The 20,159-nt window shown below is 46.0% G+C and overlaps 1 protein-coding gene across 5 annotated transcripts in view; it reads left to right on the top strand.

Moving 5' to 3' along the window:
* The window catches only part of Vps13d (vacuolar protein sorting 13 homolog D), a 240,380-nt gene that overhangs the window by 188,459 nt on the left and 31,762 nt on the right, over positions 1–20,159 (top strand). For all 5 annotated transcript variants that reach the window (XM_052718547.1, XM_052718546.1, XM_052718545.1 and 2 more), the window contains 2 exons: positions 2,457–2,589; positions 5,609–5,804. In XM_052718547.1, the coding sequence (XP_052574507.1) occupies positions 2,457–2,589; positions 5,609–5,804 (329 nt within the window). The remainder of the gene's footprint in view (positions 1–2,456; positions 2,590–5,608; positions 5,805–20,159) is intronic.

The following is a 20,159-nucleotide window of genomic DNA, read 5'->3' as shown; positions in this document are numbered from 1 at the left end:
GGTGATGATTGCCCTTGGGCTAGCACCTGCCTCACGGTGGTGAGAATGCTAGCTGGACACAAGGCTCCTAGTCACTAGTGCTGATCTTGCCAGCCACATGGTACAATAAGTACCATCGCCTTGCCCCAGTGCAAGTGGAGGCTCAGAGCACAAAGCTCCCACAGTGCTCAAGAAGGGTCTGCCATCTGGCTCAGGCCAGTGTGCATGTTCCTGGCCTTCTGTCCTGTGGTGGCTTTCCAAGGACAAAGTCTGTTCTCCATGATCCACAGTGATAGCTTTGCAACCTGCCATGATTCCTCTCATTATCCTAAAGGAATCTGTCAAATTAACTTTCATTAACTTTATTTCTGTAACTAGTCATAGAGTAGTGGAGAAGGTGGGGCTGAAAAACAAACTGATGGGGCTCAGATTTCCAGGAGGGTGTGCCCTAAACATCATCAGCATTGGGAGGTGTGGGTGGGACTGTGGGAGTGGGAGGAGCTTTCCCATAAGTGGCGCCAGGAAGCCCTTGCTATTTCTTCCCCTGTGTCTAGAACTTATCTGTCACTCACGTCAGGAAGCCTCCAGACTGATGGCTTGCAGGGCGGATCTGATCTGTGTTAACCACACCCAGAAGCCCTCATTCCTCACCCCACCCCTACCAAATCAGAATGAAGTTGGCCCCCAAATGGCTGCCTAGTGTCTTGGGTCCTCCAGGTAGGCTGTTGGCCTATAGTCTTCCCATTGAGCTGTATATCTAAATAACATTCCTGTGAGTTTTCTAAGAGGTTAGTCCTGGGTCATTGGCACTTAAACCTGTTGTTTTGGTAGATCCTTCCTGAGAAGGTTAATTATATATTTGATACTCTTCTCTTTTTATGCCTGAATGATGAGGATAAGTACTCTGTGGTTTATTAACTGTCACATTAAACCTTTTCAAATTGTCTGGTGACAAAACAGAGTTTTATGTCCTTTTTATCCAGCTTTGATGGATGAGACAGCTTCTCCGGGTAAAGTATGCTAGGGTAAATACAATCTTCTGATTTGTGGGGGATGATGGGTTTGCACTTGAAGTCCTGGGTTCAAGTCTGCTGTTAATCTTTTCACCCACTTCCTTTTCTTCCTTTGATAAATGGGGCTGGGTACCTGATGGGCACTTGGTAATTGCTGAGTGAGTGAAAGAAGGCATAGCTTTACGGAGGAGGTTCATCTCACCTTTTTTCTTTCCCCATCAAACCCCATGCTCAGTGCATGCTGGTGAGCATTTCACCAAGCTGCACCTCTCCAGAGATTTTGATACGAAACCAGAGAGCATGTTTCCTGCCTTGAAGCCAACTGATTCTTAGCACAAAGGGCAGTGTCCTTAATATCAAAGGATCCCAACTTTCACTTTCTCTCCCCTGACCCCTGGCCATTTTATCTAAACCTTTAACTTAAATTTTTTAAAAAAAAATTGTGTATATGTGTGTGAGCATGTGTTTGTGGTATATGCACACGTGTGTGTGTGTGTGTGTGTGTGTGTGTGTGTGTGTGTGTGTGTGTGTATGTGCATGCACACAGAGGCCAGAGGAGATGTCCTTCTCTATCAACCTCTACCTCATTTTCTTGAGACAGGGTCCCTCATTAAGCCTAGGGGTAGACTGGAGGCCAGCAAGGTTCAGTAGCCCTGCTGTCTTTGGCCAAAGTATGCCCGGGTAGATAAGATCTTGTGATTTGTGGGAGAGGATGGATTTTCACTTGAAGTCATGGGTTCAAGTCTGCTGTTAACCTTTTTAACAACTGCTGCAGCACTGGAGTTCCAGGCACCTGTACAGCAGTAATGGCTTTTTACATGGGCAGTAGGGATTTGAACTCTGGTTCTTGTGCCTGTTCTATAAGGGCTTCAACCCGATAAGCCGTCCCTCCAACTCACATCTTTAACTTTTCAATACATTTTCAGGGGTATGAGGAAATAAGCTCTTACCTGAAGTACTTGGGTCCATAAGTCTTCAAAAATTTCTGGATTTTCCAGCTTCACAACTATTGACATGTGAGGTTTGAAATTCACCTGGGTTCCATACACACCTCACAGGTGACTGTTTAGTACTTTTGATGCACCAACGTTCTGACTGCGATCCTTCACATGGGGCAAGGTGTGGATTTTCCACTTGTAGTGCTTTATCAGTGCTCACAAAGTTTCCGATTGTAGACTACCTTAGGTGCAGACTTTTGGTTTTGGATGTGGGTTGTATTGTGGAACTGCTGTGTAAATGCTTTGAGGGAATTCTTGTAGCAGCTCTGCCTCATGTTTCCCTGTGTCCGCCACCCAGGGTTTGAGACCTACTCAGCTGGGCCAGACAGTGTCTGTAACTCAGCAGTTAGTCTTTCTGGATAATTGTAACTTACTGACTCCATGGTAAGAGTGAGGGAAAGTATTTATTTAATAGAAAAACTAATGCTGAGGCTTTGAAACTCCTCTGTTTCTTAATTTGTTCCAGTTTGCAGGGACGTTGTCAGATGGCCTGGGGAAGACCATGGATAATCGGCACCAGTCGGAGCGAGAGTACATCAGGTACCATGCAGCCACCAGTGGGGAGCACCTCGTGGCTGGCATCCACGGCCTGGCCCATGGTGAGTCCCATGTAGTTAGGCTGAGGAAGGACGTCTCTCCTTCCACAGTGTCTTTATATACACATTTTGGTGCAAGCGGGAAAATAAAGCTGGCAGCAGCGTAGTCCTAGCGAACTGTCTTGGTGAGCCTGCTAGACACCCACCCTTTCCTGAAGTCCTCATCCCTCTTCAGGATACACATTGCACTTCTTCCCAGTTCTCTAGTTTCCATTAAGTAGGCTCCAGCAATCTCCTCTTAAAATCTGGACCTGCTGCTTTAAGACTCCCTTCAGAAGGCCTAGGAGATGGCCCGGTAGGTAAAGTGCTGGCATGGCAAACACAGGGCCTGAGTTTAATCCCCAGCATCCACATCAAAAGCCAGATTTGGGAGATCCCTGGGGCTTGCCAGCCAGCCAAGTAAAAGACACACTCTCCAGCAACAAACCATAAGTGGATGACACCTGAGGTTGACCTCTGACCTCTGCATGCATGCGCACACACCCATACACATGACTGCCTGATGCTTGCCACTTGTTCCTTCCAAAGAAACTGAGATATAGAGGTGGTTGCTGGGCAAATGGCCTTGGTGTTTCTACATCTGTAAGATGCAGGATTTATGTAATTACATAAAGCCATATAATTACAAAGCAGGTGATGGCAGACATATGCCATCTCTGAGTTTGTTTCAACTCAGCCACCAGTGATTGGCCAAAAGTCAACTTTTCCACCAATGTCCCTCAACCACTTGGTCCTTTAGCCACACAGAGCCAAGTGCTGCCCCCAGATCTGCTCTAGATACTTCCTGCTCATCATCCTGCCAGTACCTGTGGTGGTCTTCATTGGCCATATGGCCAGTGGTGTGTAGCTTGCTGTCAGATGGACTGACTTTCAAGAAAGCAAAGGGGCCATCCAGAGTCCTCTGGCCCATAGTGCTTGCTCAGTCATGGCTGGCAGGTTTGACCAGATCCTAGGAGTCATTGATACAGTGACAGTCCCCCAGTGATCAGTCCCAATTGTCTGCATTGAAACAAGGGGAGATAATATTTTGTAATGATGTAAGCATGACTAATCCTATTCTTAGAATACAGTGTTTATTGTATGTGGGAGGTTTGGAAGAAGATGTCTTTGCTTTCCTGAGACTCATCAGCTGTAAACGTGGCAAGCGACTCCCAAGCATCAAGCTCGTTCAGGAGTAAAGATTTAATCATCTTTATTAACTGTAATGATAATGCAGTGACGATTAGAAGTGTCTAATTGCCGTCCTTTCTTCAGAGAGAGGTGGCCGGTCTCAATTTTGGATGAACACAACCATGTGCTAAGAAGCTAGGTAATTTGTTCACAGTTGCAAAGTCACCTCCAATCAAAGATTGTCCTGATGCTATATATAGCCCCTCCAGGAGCCAGTTAGGCCAATCTGAGACTGGCCAGTGCCAGCTCATCTAAGAGGACACTTTGAGCTCTGGGCAGTATGAAAAGAGTATCTCCTTTAGGAGGAGAAGACTCACATGATAAGAAGACCAGAATCCATCCAGTCTCTTTAGTTTAAAGCTGGAGTCCTAGGGCAGATCAGATGACTCAGCCCCTGATGACTTACATTCAATAGCCAGGCCCCACGTTGTGGAAGGAGAGAACTGAGTTCTCCAAAATGTCTTACAACTTTCTCGTATGCACTTTATGTATGCGTGCGCATATGCACACACAAATGAAATAAATGAATAAAAACCTGGACTCCTGCTTGACCCAGGTCCACTGAAGTCTGTCTTTGAAGTCCTAGCTATTCGACCAGGAATGCTCTTCAAAGATTAGGATAGGGATGTTGCCTCACTGGAGCAAAAGGACCCTGAATCTGAAAGAAATGCTATGAATTCTTAGTACTTTCTCACCCAACCAGTTTCCTTTCCCGATTTGTCTCACTAGAACTGAAGAGTGCAGAGAGCTTCCTCACACCCAACTGTCAGAGGGTAAACATCCTGTGAGTGTCCCTGGCCCAAGTCCTGGAAATGCTCACTGGACAGGGCCTCCCCTTCCCTGCAATGCCTGCAGCCTCGCTAGCCTTTGCCAACTTGTGGCCACTTCTGGGCCTGCTTCAGCCATTGCTGTCAGCTTTTAAAATGTTTGAATGCCTTTTTCACTTAGATTAGTCTTTTAAGCTCGACACAACCCCCAGGGTCCTGGTTAGCCTTGGCAGCCTTGTTGAATTATTTGGGGTGCCTTAATGCATTCTTTGCCATTTTCTCTAATGGTCTCAGCAAAACATGCAATATTGCATAAACCCTGTCAAACATTTGGTGGTATTGGCTGCTCTCATGGTATTTATGGAAAACTGAAGCATGTAGTTAGCTAGCCTTCTGCCTTATATTTCAGAGGATCTCAAGCCTTTCCGAAGAATCCTATTTTCTAGTCTCCTATTGTTACATCCCATTGTCTGCATCGTCCCTTTATTGTCTATATGCTGCCTAAGACTTAGAATAGAAAAAAAGGCCACCATTAACTTCCCAGCCTTTTCTCTCCTTAATTGATTGAATAATTATCTTTTCTTTTTTTTTTTTTTTTTTTTTTTTTTTTTTGAGGTAGGATCTCATTTCTTCCAGGCTGGTCTTGAACTTATTATGTAGCTGAATTCAAGATGACCTTGAATTTCTGGTCCTCTTGTCTCCACCTCCCTAGTGCTAGGATTTATTAGTATATGCTCCTGTTCCTGGTTTTATGTAGCAATGGGGATTGAACCCAGGCTTTGTACACGAGGCAGGCACTCTACCCACCAAACTCCTACCTAATACATCCCCATCCTAAGGTTTTGTTTTGTTTTGTTTTTAATTATCCAGGACATATGTTCCTTCTAACTCACAGTCTGGCACAACATCCTCTGAATCTGGACTTCCTAGACAAGTCCCCTAGGTCCCTTGACTGTGGTCTGCCTAGAGATCAACATTGCCTTTATCATTCCAGGCTCATGAACTGGGAGTTTGGTTTGGAATGCTTTTGGCTTTGTCTTTGGCCAGGTCACAGAAACCCTTGTTTTCTTTCCCCCCTCCGCTAGGTATCATTGGTGGATTGACCAGTGTTATAACCTCAACAGTGGAAGGTGTGAAAACAGAAGGAGGGGTCAGCGGCTTCATATCTGGCCTTGGCAAGGGACTTGTGGGCACTGTGACCAAGCCAGTGGCAGGTGCCCTGGATTTTGCATCTGAAACAGCCCAGGCGGTGAGAGACACAGCCACACTCAGTGGTCCCAGGTCAGTGGTCATGGCAAGAGTGGATCTCTACTTTTGAGCTCAGATCTGAGGCTTTTCTAGTCCACAGTGATGTGTTTAATGATATACTGTCTGTATTAGTTATATGTTGTTTAACTTAGATACACGTAGCAGAAATGTCTGACTTGTGCAATAAAATTCTATGAGAAGGAGGTACATCGTGGCATGAAGAAAGGATAGCATGTGTCTGTCATCCCAGCACTGGGGAGGTGAAGGCAGAAGAACTGGGAGTTCAAGGTCATAGCAAGCTCAAGGCCAGTCTGGGCTGCATGAATCCTGCTCTCACTCCATCCACCTACACAAAAAGTGGCATATATTTTTCCATAAATATATAATACTAGGTTGGATATAGATAAGAGAATACAATGTCTGGTTCTTTCATTAGAGAGGTCAAAACTAGGATTATATCATTATCAGTTTCCCCAAGCTAATTGTGCCCCCATGCCCATCAGCTTACTGAAGGTTGGTGGTCTTTGCTCCTAGACCCAATGTAGTTCTAGAACATATCAGTTGCAGTTCATCATAGTTGCAGTTCATCACATGGGTTGTTCTCTTAGGTTTCCTTCTAGTCAAAATGCCAGCCAGTCCCCCAGCCTTGGAAAAGGAGCATCCACATTCCCATAAGCAAGTTGGTGGTTCTGCTGTGGGGTATTGTGGGTCTTGACACCAGCTAGGACTGGAAATCAGAGATGGCCCATGTAGTGCCAAATCCCCAGCTACTTTCACTTAGCTCTTTGGTTAATGTTTTAGCCTCCCTTCTCCAGAGAGACAAGGAGGGTTGCTGTTCCCAGTGGGCTCCACTCTGCCCATAGGGAATTCTTTGCAGCCTAGATAGCTGATGTTCCCCAGATAAAGCACTGTCCTTTTCAGAAGCTGGGCTGGGCTGTGCCCATATCTGTTGCTCCTTCAGTAAAATTCAAAGTGAAGTCAACCCCAATGAAAATGAATGCCATTGTCTGTCACCAGGGAACCTCATCAGTGACATATTGCTGCAGTAGGGGAAGTGCTTGTGATTATAGACTGGGCCTTGCAATGTGTTCTGCCAGAATGTCTTCCATCTGGAAGCAGCTGTTGGGGGGGGGGCAGGGGAGCGGGATAAGGGGGTGAGGTCTGTGGAGTTTACTTTAAAAGTTAAGCTGCAGTCTATTCTCAGATACAAAGTTAAAACAGCCCTGGCTTCTATTTTGAGGCATGTATGCAGTAGTGAGAACAGGCAGGCAGTAGAGAGTGTTTCCAGCTAGTTCTTTATTTCTGCTTAAAGCCCAAGAAGTCTCCTCCAGTCTACAACTGAAAACCCCAAACATTCACAAAGAACTATTCTTTATTTGTTAAAACCCCAGAATATCAAGGGATTGGTTTGTTTGCTCAAAAAAAATTTTTTAAAGGTGCTGGAAAGGTGGTTCAGTGGTTAGGAGCCGTGTATTGCTCTTTCAGAGGACCTGAGTTCAGTTCCCAGTACCAGTGTTGGGTGACTCACAGCCACATGTAACTCCTGCTCCAGGGTGTGTCCTTTTCTGACCTCCCTGAGCACTTGAACTCACACATGCACAGACATTTTCTCCCCACATATACACATGATTAAACATTGAAATCTTTAAAAGATGGTTTCTGTTGGATGGTGGCAGCCACACCTTTAATCCCAGCTCTCAGAAGGCAGAGGCAGGCAGATCTCTGAGTTTGAGACCAGTCTTGTCTATAGAGCAAGTTCCCAGGACAGCCAGGACTACACAGAGAAACCCTGATAAATAAATAAATAAATAAATAAATAAATAAATAAATAAATAAATAAATAAATAAATAAATAAAGATGAATTCTACACTGCAAAGGTTAAGGGCGGTTGACTGAAGAGAATTGTTACCTTTGCACAACATTGGTTTGCAAGCCTCTAGGACGCTTTGTATTCTTTCTAGGAGCAAAAACCATGGCACCATGGTTGCTGTAGGAATAGAAATATTCTTGTCATTTTTACCAGTCATCCAGCATTTTCACAGAAAGTTTGACTTAGTGCCAATTGCTTTATATCATTTACTCATTCATTTCCAGTCAGTAAATGTTGGTTGAAAATTTCTTATGATCTCTAGGCTGAGAATACAGCAGGAAATAAGACTACCCCTAGCCTTGGTCCACTTAGGATTAATCAGGGCAGCAGACACAAACAACCATATAAATAATGATTTGCAGAATGATGCTAGATGATCCAGAAGTGATATAGAGATGGTGTGGTGATGGGTCTAATCAGAAGAAGTGCAGGGCCAGGAAATAGTCCAGAGGTCTTATGAGTCCAGAGGGAGCCTGGCAGAACAGACCAAGTAGAAGGAGCTTCTTACAGAGTTCCAAGCATTGTTGAGAGGCCTCCACCTGGCCAGTCCCACTCATCTTTGAGCTTTACTTACAGACACTTCAGAAAGCCTCGTGGTCATCCACAGCCACACAGCCATCTGGAGATGGTAAAGCCAGAGTCAGGCAGCCCATCCCCTGACCGAGCCCAGCCCCTGCTGTGGAGTGCACTGCTTGGACACTCACTCTGCCTAGAAACAAGCCACAGAACTAAGTGGCTTGGGCATGGGCACTCAAAGGAGGAATTATTCCCTTCAGTCTGTCCTCTCAGCTCCTGCAGGGCTGGTGACTGGGAAAGCCACAGCAGTCATGCCCACAGGCCAGCAGATCAATCTCGGTACCCTCTACCAAACTGCAAAGGTGGGACAGGGTCTTCCGAAGGGCGAGCGGTAGCCTTTTCACCCGGTTCCCTCTGCGTGTTTGTCTAGGTCCAGGTTATTAATGAGAAGGCCTGTGTTGGTGAGAGAAGAGCACTTGACCCAGAAAACAGCAGGGCAGAGTCCCAACCCCACTCACTTACTGACCCTGATTCATTGGTTCGATCTCTGGCCTGTCCGCACCTCAGCATTTTCCATCTATAAATGAGAGATTAGATATACCTGTCTATTAAGTCTACCTCCCAAGGGTTTGAAGCCCAACCAGGATGATTTTAATATAGAAGCCATGAAGAGCTACAATAAAGCTGGGATATATTATCTTTGGGTCATGCTCAGAGCTCCTTGCAGGTGGAGAAGCATGTCCTTGTCTCTGGGCTTTGCTCCGATAACACTGGGGTCTCTTGAACATCCTGACACTCCCCAAGGGATAAATCACCCTGGTTTCTTGGAAGTGAGGTAGAACCATCCAGCCATCCTGGTTGGTTGAACAGGATCCAGGGGTGTTACTCAGGGTTTTCCCCCCACTGTTTAGACAACAGGGACTAACAAATGATTTGAAGGGATTAAAAGTGAGATTCTGACCGAAGACTGACCTGAGCCCAGGGAGCTCGCCAGGAACAGAACCCAAGAGTCCAAGAGTTCTGCCTCTGAGTCTGCACTTGGAAGAGACTCTCTGCTTCCTTTGCCATATTTCATCCCATTGAAGGCTTAGATCTCAGCCATCTATGTTTTAAATGACCCAACTTTTGAGCAGATGATAGCAAAGTAAGTCATAAAACTGTGAAAGAGTACTCCTTCCAGTAATCCATCTGCATAGTAGCTTTACAGGAAACACTGGCTCCTTCTCGTGTTTATTTGAGCATGGTTTTATTTATAGGGAACCCCCCTCCTATGTCCTTTCAGATTAAAATATTTCCAAGTTCTTCTCCTTGTTGGGCATTCCAAAAAGACAGCCACCTAACTTTCTTCCAATGTTCCCATGGAGTCAACAGTTCTTACGAAGGAAAATGGGGGAGGGGGAGAAGAGGGTAGAGGACAACAGCACCTCTGGTCCTTGCATCCACGCTGCAGACCAGTATCCATCCCCCCCCCCCCCCCCCCCCCCCCCCCCCCCCCCCCCGCATTTGTTAACTCTACAAGTATGTGTGGTTTGGAACTGAAACGGGAAACTTTTTCCAAGGCAGTGTTCTGCTGGCTCAGGGTGCGTCTTTTAGTCTACATGGAGTGGGCCACATTCATCTGTTCCCAAGTAAAATTTATAAAAATGGCACAGATGCTTGTGGTGCCATTGATGCCACAGGAGAGCCACTGCCACTCTCTGAGCAGACCAGGCCAAGCAGGGCAGCCGGCCATGTGCGTGTCTGGTTCTCTGTCTGAATGCATGGTACTGGGGGCGGGTGTTCACAGGTGAAGGTGGCACTGCCTGCCTGGGCCCACACTCCTCTGTGTGTTTTGGACTCTGGGAAGCACAGCATGCTGGGAAAGTAGCAGACAGAGATTTATGAAGCCAGGCCCCAAGGTTTCCTCTGAAGGATCTCTTCACCTTTTTAGTCAAGACCATGAAAGGCAGGAGAAATGGGAGCTGGCAGAACTTGAAATATTTAAACCCATTTAGCAAAGCCCAGGAGTTTTGGGCTTATCTGGTTATTTAAGTTAGATAAGGAGGAGGAGAGTTTGAAGGATGATGATAGATCAGTGTTTAAGAATATAGCCATCAGGACTGACTTTCAGGAATCTCAGGACCCTGTACTGAGCCCAGAGATAGATTCCAGTTGCTGGGCAGCTTTTGAATAAGCCTAGGTTGATTTCAGAGAGGATTTATGTGGAGCATCTTTGACTTTTTCGGTAAAAATACTCCCAAGACACCTCCCCAAATTTATTAATGACACTGTTAATGTCTGGTTGGTGGGAAAGCAAATGGCTTTTCCTTAGCTAGAATCTTTTCTGGTACAGCGTTTGTACTTTCCTCTGGCTCTCAGGAATGGGAAAGAACTGCTCCCAGAGCTTCCCCGATTGCGATGGCCCTGCTTTGGGTCCCTCTGCCCTGCGCTGGTGTCATATTGAGATGTCCAGCAGGCTTGGTTTGACCTGAGCCTTTAGGGACTTCCTAAAGAACAAAGCCTAATAGGATGAAGATGTTCATGAAAACACACACATGTTCTCAGTTTCCCCACCTGTGTTTCCATCAAGATGGGAAAGCAGACCCCTTGTCTGAACAGGGTCAGCATTTCTCTGGAAGTTCCTGTTTGGTCTTCAGACTGCAAATGAATTTTATGTATTTTTCCATGTTTGTTTTAAGAAGGAAATATTTTCACTTGCTGCTCAGTAAAATTAACACTTCTGAACATGTACTGGGTCAGCCTGTGGCTCCACTTCTCACTTGTTTAAGTTCAAACATGCATCTTCCAGATAAGTCCTGTGAACAGGGAGCAAGGATGTGGATATGGCTATTGACAGGGTGAAGGCTGGAGTTCTCTGTGTATTTTGGCAGTGAGGCTCTATGTCCTTTCTTAGGTGGTTCTGTGGGTCAGCCTGGTACCCTTCTGCTGTGGTGTGGCATAATTATTAGTATGACTGAGACCCCATTTCCATGAAGCCAGAACATCATTATCATATCCAAACAAAGGAAAGGGATTGCCTGGCCTCTCCTGCTGTCCACAGAGCACAGTGGACAGTCACCATGGCCTCTACTTCATTTGTCTTCTGCTCATGGCTACAAAGTGAGAGCCATGGCTTCTCACTTCCTCATCTTGCTGGACCAGGTCTCTCAGGAGCAGGTGTGGAAGTCCTTAGGTCATTTCACACCCCTCAGTCTTCCCGTGCTACCCCAGAAGCCATGCCAGGCGCTGTCTCACTCCGATCTGAACTCAGGCTGAGGGAGTTACAGGAGAAGATATTTTTAAGAAACATCTTAACAGGCCTTCATGCCTTATAAGTTAAAATTCTCTCACAGGAACACAAGTAGAGAAATCTTATTTTCTGAGACAGACTTCTTCCCTCTTGCTGAACTCTAAATCCTCCACTCCCCTTCACTCAAAAGGCCCCAGACAATGCCGTCCTCATTATAGCATGACTTATGGAAAGCTCAGCGCTTCTGCCAAGAGAGAAAGGCAAGGTGTGTGTGTTCGTGCTCACACGTAGTTGAGAAAAGCCTTCCATTTCTGAAATCCCATGACTCATTTTTATGCAAGATTATCTGTTAGGGGGAAAAAAAACACTTTTTTGGTCATGGTACATTATAATCATTTCTAGAAAGGAGAGCGTCTAATTTTTGCCATTTTTGGCATGCCAGGATGACTGACTTCATGGAAACAGCACGATCCTGCTCCCAAAGTAAAAATCAACTGAACCAGGAAAGAGAAAGAGTGTTGCTCAAGCTCAGGTCCTGTGTCTCAACCAACATGTCCTGCACAGAGAAGACGGCACGATGGCTCTCAGGCTGGGCTTCTGCCATTTGAGAATCAATAATCAGCCGTAGGTGCTGTGTCTCGCCTGTGTTCAGTGAGTTCACAGGACTCACATTCCAGGTCTTCAGTCTGAACTTTGAGCAAAGTAGTGCCCATAGTTCTCCCAGAGAGAAGTCTGTATTCTGTGCCTAAAGAAGAGTGGGGAGCCATTTACTGCCTGTGGGAGTCCTCTGCCAGGGCCTTGGCGGTGGCGGCATTATTTTTAGGTTTTGATGCCTGTCATGAGCCTTGAACCCTGATTGCAGTAGCATCTTTGTCTGGGATCAGACTGGAATCTTCCTAAAGATTGGTTCTAGGTAGAGCTGGAAGGCCCTCTCCCAGAAGCTTCAAATGGGAAGAATTCTGAACTACACAGAAGTACTCCCCTGCTGGAGACCAGCAGAGAATAGAACATTGGTAATGTGGCAGGGGTGAAGGACCGGAAGCTTGCAGGAGGAGTGATGGGTGGGGCCTTGCAGTTCTCCTTCTCCTTCACCTTCCCTCCACATTTCAAAGACAGAATCCTGTTCAGTTTCTCACTAATTTGGCTTATCAGAGAAGAATAAAATCAGATCAGGTCCACATTTTCAGTGGCAATATACTCTGAATGAAACTGTCTTGCCATAGTAGACTTACATAATCAAGTCAGTTGGCCGTGTTATCAATCAGCATCCTGAGTGTACTAAATACAGAATGGGAAGTGCTTTCTAATTAGTGCAGGTTTGAGCATGTATGGAGCCTTAGAGTAGGGACCACTGAGGAACCTCAGCTCTGTAATAACCCTATTCTTATATTCAGGTACTTATCAATGAACTATAGGTACACAATAGTTTTTTTGTTTTGTTTTGTTTTGTTTTTTGTTTTTCGAGACAGGGTTTCTCTGTGTAGCTTTGCGCCTTTTCCTGGAACTCACTTGGTAGCCCAGGCTGGCCTTGAACTCACAGAGATCCGCCTGGCTCTGCCTCCTGAGTGCTGGGATTAAAGGCGTGCGCCACCACCGCCCGGCTCAATAGTTTTATACTGGTAGTCTCTAATGAGTGTACAATGGTGTTTTCCAGAACTCCCAACAAGAGTGCATGTAGGAGCAGACATAGGATACAGCTGTTTTTGATTAAGCAAGACTCACAGAGATTTGCAAAAATGTAAAACAGTCCCCTCCTCTCACCTTTGGTGACTCTGCAAACACGTTACTGGTGACAGGTCTACCTGTACTTGGTTAATTTCCTTGACAAGCTGCCCTGTTGGAAAATACAGTGATGATCCCTCCTATTGCTGATAAGCAGCACGTATCAGTGATGGTGGATTAATCTGGAATACTCGAGGGCAGCAACAGTAATGTGATGCTCCACTTTGGACTCCTGCCAATCGTTGTCAGCCTCCTGACTTGCTCCCGATTTTACGAGGTTTCGCAAAGTAATGATTGGGAAGATTTTATCACATACCAGAAAGACCTCTTACAATAATTTACCTAATTTAGTCCTTCACCTTAACCTGCCCAACCCAATAAATTTTAATTTTGGCAACCTAAGTGGTGAGCAGAGAGTCCAGGTCCATCCTGTCAGAAGGCCACTTGGTTGGGTTAGCACAGCCCCGACTGATCTCAGATGATGGGGAAACTGTGTATCGGTTTCCGAGTTTACTTACTTGCCCACTCCGGAGCTTTCAACCCTAGCGAAGCTGGTGCAGCGAGGCCAGCCCACGGCGTTTGGATAAACCCTTTGAACTCCTGAGGAAAGCTGTTTTTATGAGGCTGTAGCTCTGTGTTCACACTGGAGTCAGCTCCTGGTACATTTTCCCCAAACAGACTTCAAACATTGATAATGGCAGGGGTGACCCGGGTCGTATCATAAAATTCCCAGCAGCCACAGAAAACTTCAAAGAGGAAGAACAGAGCCCCACCTCTTCTTGCGAAGAGCCTGGGTCCTGGGGATCCTGGATGGAATCCAGTCAGCCTTGCTGAGTAAGGCAGAACGGCCGGGACAGGGCTCATGGGTTCCCCAGATTTCACCACCTGATCCCAGTGGCACAATTCAGGTGGGAATAGCTGACACCTGTCTGCCTCCTACTGTAGAACTAGCCAAACTGCCATATATGTGCTTTTCTGTCCCTTAGAGCAGTGGTTCATGACCCCATAGGGGTTCATATCAGATATTTCCGTTACAAATCATAACAGTAGCAAAATTACAGTTATGAAGTAGCAATGAAGTAATTTTATGGTTAGGGGTCACCACAACATGAGGAACTGTATTAAAGGGTTGCAACATCAGGAAAGCTGAGACATACTGCCTTATAGAGAAGATGGGAACCTTAGGTAGTCTTTTTGTGTGTTTGAACTTTGGAAGGCCCCATTAATTCAGGTTCACCAATTCTTGACTTGCAATTTTCCAGATAAAGTTGCTTAGTAGTACTGCAAATTGACAATAGACACTGGTTATTGAACACGTGATTCTATTCATGCAGTAGGTATTAAGTGAGAATAGCTGAATAATTGGGGTCAAACTGATTTGAAGAGTCTTCAGGTAGAGCATCACCAAACTGTTTGGTTTGTGTGCTAATGCTAATCATTTATTTTATATGTGTGGGTGTTTTGCTTATATATATGTCTATGCACCACGTGCATGCCTGGTGTCCACAGATGACCGAAGAGGGCATTGGATCACCTGGAACTAGAATTACAGACAGTTGTGAGGTGCCTTGGGGGTGCAAGGAATTGGAACCCAAGTCCTCTGGAAGAATAACAAGTGCTCATAACCACTAGCCATCTCCAGCACCCTCTTAACACTCTTGAATCCCTCTTATGTGTTCACTAAAGTAAATGTGAGGTACTTAAAATCCGCCACCGCCGCCTTATTTCCAAGTTTACAGCAGCACTTTCAAGACAAATAGTTTAGTCGTTTTTTTGTTTGTTTGTTTGTTTTTCGAGACAGGGTTTCTCTGTGTAGCTTTGCGCCTGTCCTGGAACTCACTTGGTAGCCCAGGCTGGCCTTGAACTCACAGAGATCCGCCTGGCTCTGCCTCCCGAGTGCTGGGATTAAAGGCGTGCGCCACCACCGCCCGGCTAATTTAGTCGTTTTTTTGTTGTTGTTGTTTTTTGTTTTTTGGAGACAGGGTTTCTCTGTGTAGTTTTGGTGCCTGTCCTGGATCTTGCACTATAGACCAGGCTGGCCTCGAACTCAGAGATCTGCCTAGCTCTGCCTCCCAAGTGCTAAGATTAAAGGCATGTGCCACTGCCGCCGCCGCCCGGCTTTAGTCCCTATTTTTAGTTAACAAATGATTCTTTGATTTTTCAGCTATTTGTATCCTGTTGTACTTAGTAACCATTACGTTGCAGTTGTTAAGGACAGTTTTAAATCCTATGATTTTGTCCTGAACTGTTTTCTTATAACACACTTTTTCTTTAAAGTAAATCTTAATTTAAGGGGAGATAGCTTCTCTTTGGGGTGAGGGAGGCTTGAGACAGGGTCTTACTCATTCCAAAGGCTAGCCTAGAACTTCTGATCCTTCTGCCTCTGTCTCCCAAACGTTGGGATTAACAAGCAGTGCCACTACAGACTTCAGCATTTTAACCTTATTTTTTTTAAAGTCAAAAGACTTTCTAATGTCTCTGTAGTGTCTCAGTAGCTAATTCTGCAGTCTTCTGCCCACCTTTCCCTGTACCTGATTCCTGAAATTCAAGGGGGCAGCCTCCCTCTTGTGGGAACTCTCCCCAGAGAGATGTAAAAAGTGTCTACCCCCTCCTTATAGGGCACAGACAACAAACTGAAGTATGAGTCCACCAGAGTCCAGCTTGGGGCACCAGTGTGTTTACTGGGCTTACAGAGCATGGGTGGTGGGTCCCCGGAGGGGTATCGGTGACTGCAGAGTATCTACACCATCAGAAAGTCTCACCGAAGCATGGTTGACAATCCCCCAAAGCTGCACAGGTCAAGTGCCCCTTCAGATACCCTTCCACAGTCTATGTGCTCTAGCACCTGAGAGGCTGAGGCTGTGTGCTGTTGGGGCAGAAATATATGCGTCAGCTGGAAGGTGCAGAAGGGCATGATTGAGGTCAGGTGAAGGTCCACTGACCCTCCCCACATCGTTCCTATGCGGGAAGATCAATGATCAACAGGCTTGATCTTGAAAGTAGTTGTGGCTTCTCTGATGGAGAGGAAGATGTTGTGCTCTGAGATGGTGCTCCACAATACCCCTCTCCTCAGCATCTTTGCGGTTTCTTCAGTTTGGAGGTATCTGTAATTCTAAAATGAATGAAATGAACAAACAGACTGCTAGTCCCTCAGCCCATTAGACTGTCTACTGAAATACACACACGTTCCTTCTTATTTTCAGTATAATTCTCTCATCCTGTTTTGATAAATCGATATTCAGATTTTACATTATGATTATGTAAATGGTGGTCCCAGTGAAGCCACATAGTTTACTATTATAGTTTTCTTTTCTTTTTTTTTTTTTTTTGGTTTTTCGAGACAGGGTTTCTCTGTGTAGCTTTGCACCTTTCCTGGAACTCACTTGGTAGCCCAGGCTGGCCTCGAACTCACAGAGATCCACCTGCCTCTGCCTCCCGAGTGCTGGGATTAAAGGCGTGCGCCACCACCACCCGGCGGTTTTCTTTTTAAGTTGTTTGGTTTATCGTGGTCCCCAACCCCACCATCCCACCCCCAAGTTTGTAACTGCCTTTAGTATTGTTGTTTGCTTAGTTTTCTATTTTTTAATTTCCATCTGCTTATTACTAATTTACCCACAAACTCTTCTCTGTGCATTTGAAAACAACTTAGATGGTTATCAGTTTCATTCTTTCTCATGGGAATTCCCCCTAGACCTAGCCACTCATCCACCTTATGAACTAGCCCTCCTCATGGACTGGCCCTCTCTATGAACTGGCCCTGTCTATGGGCTGGCGCTCTCTATGAGCTGGCCCTGTCTATGGACTGGCTCTCTCTATGAACTGGCCCACCCTATGGGCTGGCCCTGTCTATGGACTGGCCCACCCTATGGGCAGGCCCTCCCTATGGGCTGGCCCTCTCTATGGGCTGGCCCTGTCTATGGGCTGGCGCTCTCTATGAGCTGGCCCTGTCTATGGACTGGCCCTCTCTATGAACTGGCCCACCCTATGGGCAGGCCCTCCCTATGGGCTGGCCCTCTCTATGGGCTGGCCCTGTCTATGGACTGGCCCTCCTTATGGGTACTTGAATATTGGTGATTATCCTCCTTCTGTCTAAGGCTGAAGAGGGCTCTGGAGTGTTGTGTAATGATGACCTGGTGGAACCCATCCCCTGAGCTCTGCCTGTGAGGAGGAGCAGGCTGGATGGGTGTCTGAGGAGATATGTCCATCCAGCTCCTCCTCACACACACAGCATTTGGCCCAGTCATCTTTCTTTCACCACCTCACACACATACCTCCCTGTTCCTCCTTTATACCCAGGCCTTCAGGGCTCCTTGGGGCCTTGTCTTTCAAAAATCTAGCAAGTTCTGCCATATTAATTAGCTCACTGCTCATTGCTTCCCCTCCCTCGGGCTTACATTTCATCGCCATATGTCCATCTGTATTTTGGCTTCTAAAACTTGTTGACACCTTCCTTTTATTCGTTTGGGTGTGTGCCATGTGCGGCCTCTTGCTTTCACTTCTAGGGGTGGGTGTCCCTGGACTAGATCTGCCATATACAATCAGAAGCCCTATAATGCAGACTTAATGATAATTCATCCGTCCTTAGCACTGTCCTTTTCCTAGTAGCTGTAGTGTGAGGTGTTAATATGGAATCGCACTGCTAGCATTTATAAGCCTTTCTTGTGACCCAGGCCCAGGTCTATGTGGTTTACATGGATTATCTCAGTTCACCATCATAGCAACTTTGGGACATCTATGAAGGCAGTCCGTGTGGCCCTTCTCTCAGAATGATTGTTGCCAGTCTGACCCCAGCTTTGAGACTGGTATTGCTCTTTAATCTCTTCCTGTGTGTTGTAAAGAAACAGGTTGGAGAAGGCTCTTGTCAAATCCAAGGAACATGAAAGAAATAGCACACCCAACGGTAGTGACATGGACCTGTCACCACCCCTCCTTGAACCATAAAAGCTATTCAGAGGGGCTGGCAGCTGGTGAACGACTTACTTAGATCCTGGGTGCTGATGGGTGTTTGTAGTTTGCAAGGGAAGTTGCTGAAAGTTTTCTTATCTTGACACTTGGAGGGCAAGAGGTCTTTCTTCAAAGAGAAGGGCTTGTCTCAGAAGGAGATGTGGGAAGAACATAAAACCACAGGTTCTTTCTTCCTGGTGCTGGTCAGAAATGTGACAGCCAGTGAGAAAAGAGAACAAGCCCCAGGCTCTGGTGGCTTCCACATCTCTGTGGCACGAGGCCCCACTGGCAGTCCATGATTTGAGTGAGTGTTCTGCTCCTTGGCCTGAAGCAAGTGTTCCCCCTCTTAATCTCACTTAATCAAAGGTGAGATCCCTTTGACTCCTAAGGACTAGGGATACTGATACCTACCTCTGTGGGTGGCGATGTGGATTGAATTATATAATGTATATAAACCACTCAGCCCGGCATGTTACAGCTCAAGCAATTGTATTTCAATGGTCTCTCCTGAGTGTGGAATATGGAACAGAAGTGAAGCAACAGTTGTATCAGTCTGAAATCTGGCTGACTCCTCTCTGTACTATGAATCTTGGGAGTTGTGTGTTACGCTTGGTTTTTGTCCTTGTTCTCGTCACAAAAAATCAACAGTTAAATCAGGCCTAGGAACCAGGCTGGAGCTGCTGGCTTGGCAGGTCTCACCTGGGCTCTTAGCCCATGTTCAAGAACTCTACTAGAGAAGGTGTGCAGAGGCCATGAACCTGCCCTGAACCTAGTTGTGATGAACAGGTGACCCCAAACTGTTATTAGTGTGTGCTGTAAATGAGATGCTTCTGGGGTCCAGCAGAGTTCAGCCAAAGGCCCCACATGACATGAAAATCTGCCCTAGAGCCAGGCTTGTCGGGTAAAAGTTATGTAGCAAATGTCTCCAAACATTGGCATCTGTTGTCTGCTGCGGGTAGGGCAACCGAGTCTGATGGAGTGCTTACAGAAATGTGGACAGGGCATGCGACCTGTGACAGCTGACAGACCGTTTTTGGCCACTGCTGCACATCCAGCTCTTTGGATAAACAGCTTTAAAAGCATTACATGGTTTGGAAAGCATTCTTAAAAAAAAAAAAAAAAAAAGGTTATATTTTCCAGACGCATGACAATCTAAGGCTCAGTATTGTGTAAGGGTTTTAAGTTGTACAGCCAAAGTCCCCTCCAGCAGGGCTGTTGTCACTGTTGAGGGCTGTGCATCTAAATCTGGCTGGACAGTCTCCCAACTCTACTGTCATTTAGGTTGGGGTCCCTAATATCTGTTTAGAAACAAAGCAGCTTATTGGAGTTCAGGGCTAAGTGTTTAGGATGAAAAACTTGCATTTTACCTCAGTGTGTTTGGCTCTTTAAAAACATTCCTATCATGTCCTCGATTCACAATTTGGCAGAATAGAGATGGTGGGCAGCTTATTCTGAGGCTCTGAGCCCTTCGAGTTGAACTTTCTCTAGACTATAAATGCTCATTCTCAATTCATTTCAAACCTCATCCTCCCACTTGGCCTATTCCCAGAAATTTAACCCATCGCCTTGAGCCTCCTAGGAAATTCTGAATGACGTTAGGCAAGGGAGGTGGCTCTTGGGACATGGCATTCAGGCCTAGCACTTTTTCTGGGTCTCTCCTGGACCATGCAATAAATACAAAGTGTTCTCTCTAGTGATAATTTGAAGAATTTTTTTTTTAATTCAAGTCAAATATACCACAGATTTTTTAAGTTTCCACAGGGAAGGATTCATGGGGTTGTTATTCCCAAATTGCAGTGGGAGAGCTGGCAGGACAGCTTGGAACATCATCCTGATTTGTTGTGTTGAAGTGACAGCAGTTCATCTGCCTGTGTAGGATCAGTTTCTCCTTGACTTAGATCTTTGTGATCAAAATACCCTGGGTGTCAGCGCAGGTAGCTCTCTGGGCAGGAGAACAGGGTTGCAGACTGTGGGATCCAAATTCTAGTTCCAGGCTTGTTAAAGCTTTGTTTGCAGACTTGTGCAGATAGCTTTGATAACTCCCCCCACCCCCAGGTCATTCTCTCGAGTGGCAAGAGGAGAGGATCATCTGCGTCTTGGTCACAT

Source organism: Peromyscus californicus, unplaced genomic scaffold, assembly GCF_007827085.1.
Source record: "Peromyscus californicus insignis strain IS unplaced genomic scaffold, ASM782708v3 Scaffold_5__1_contigs__length_169319896, whole genome shotgun sequence".
Classification (NCBI taxonomy): domain Eukaryota; kingdom Metazoa; phylum Chordata; class Mammalia; order Rodentia; family Cricetidae; genus Peromyscus; species Peromyscus californicus.
Note: the sequence above shows the minus strand (reverse complement) of the source record. Positions and strands in the feature narration are given on the sequence as shown.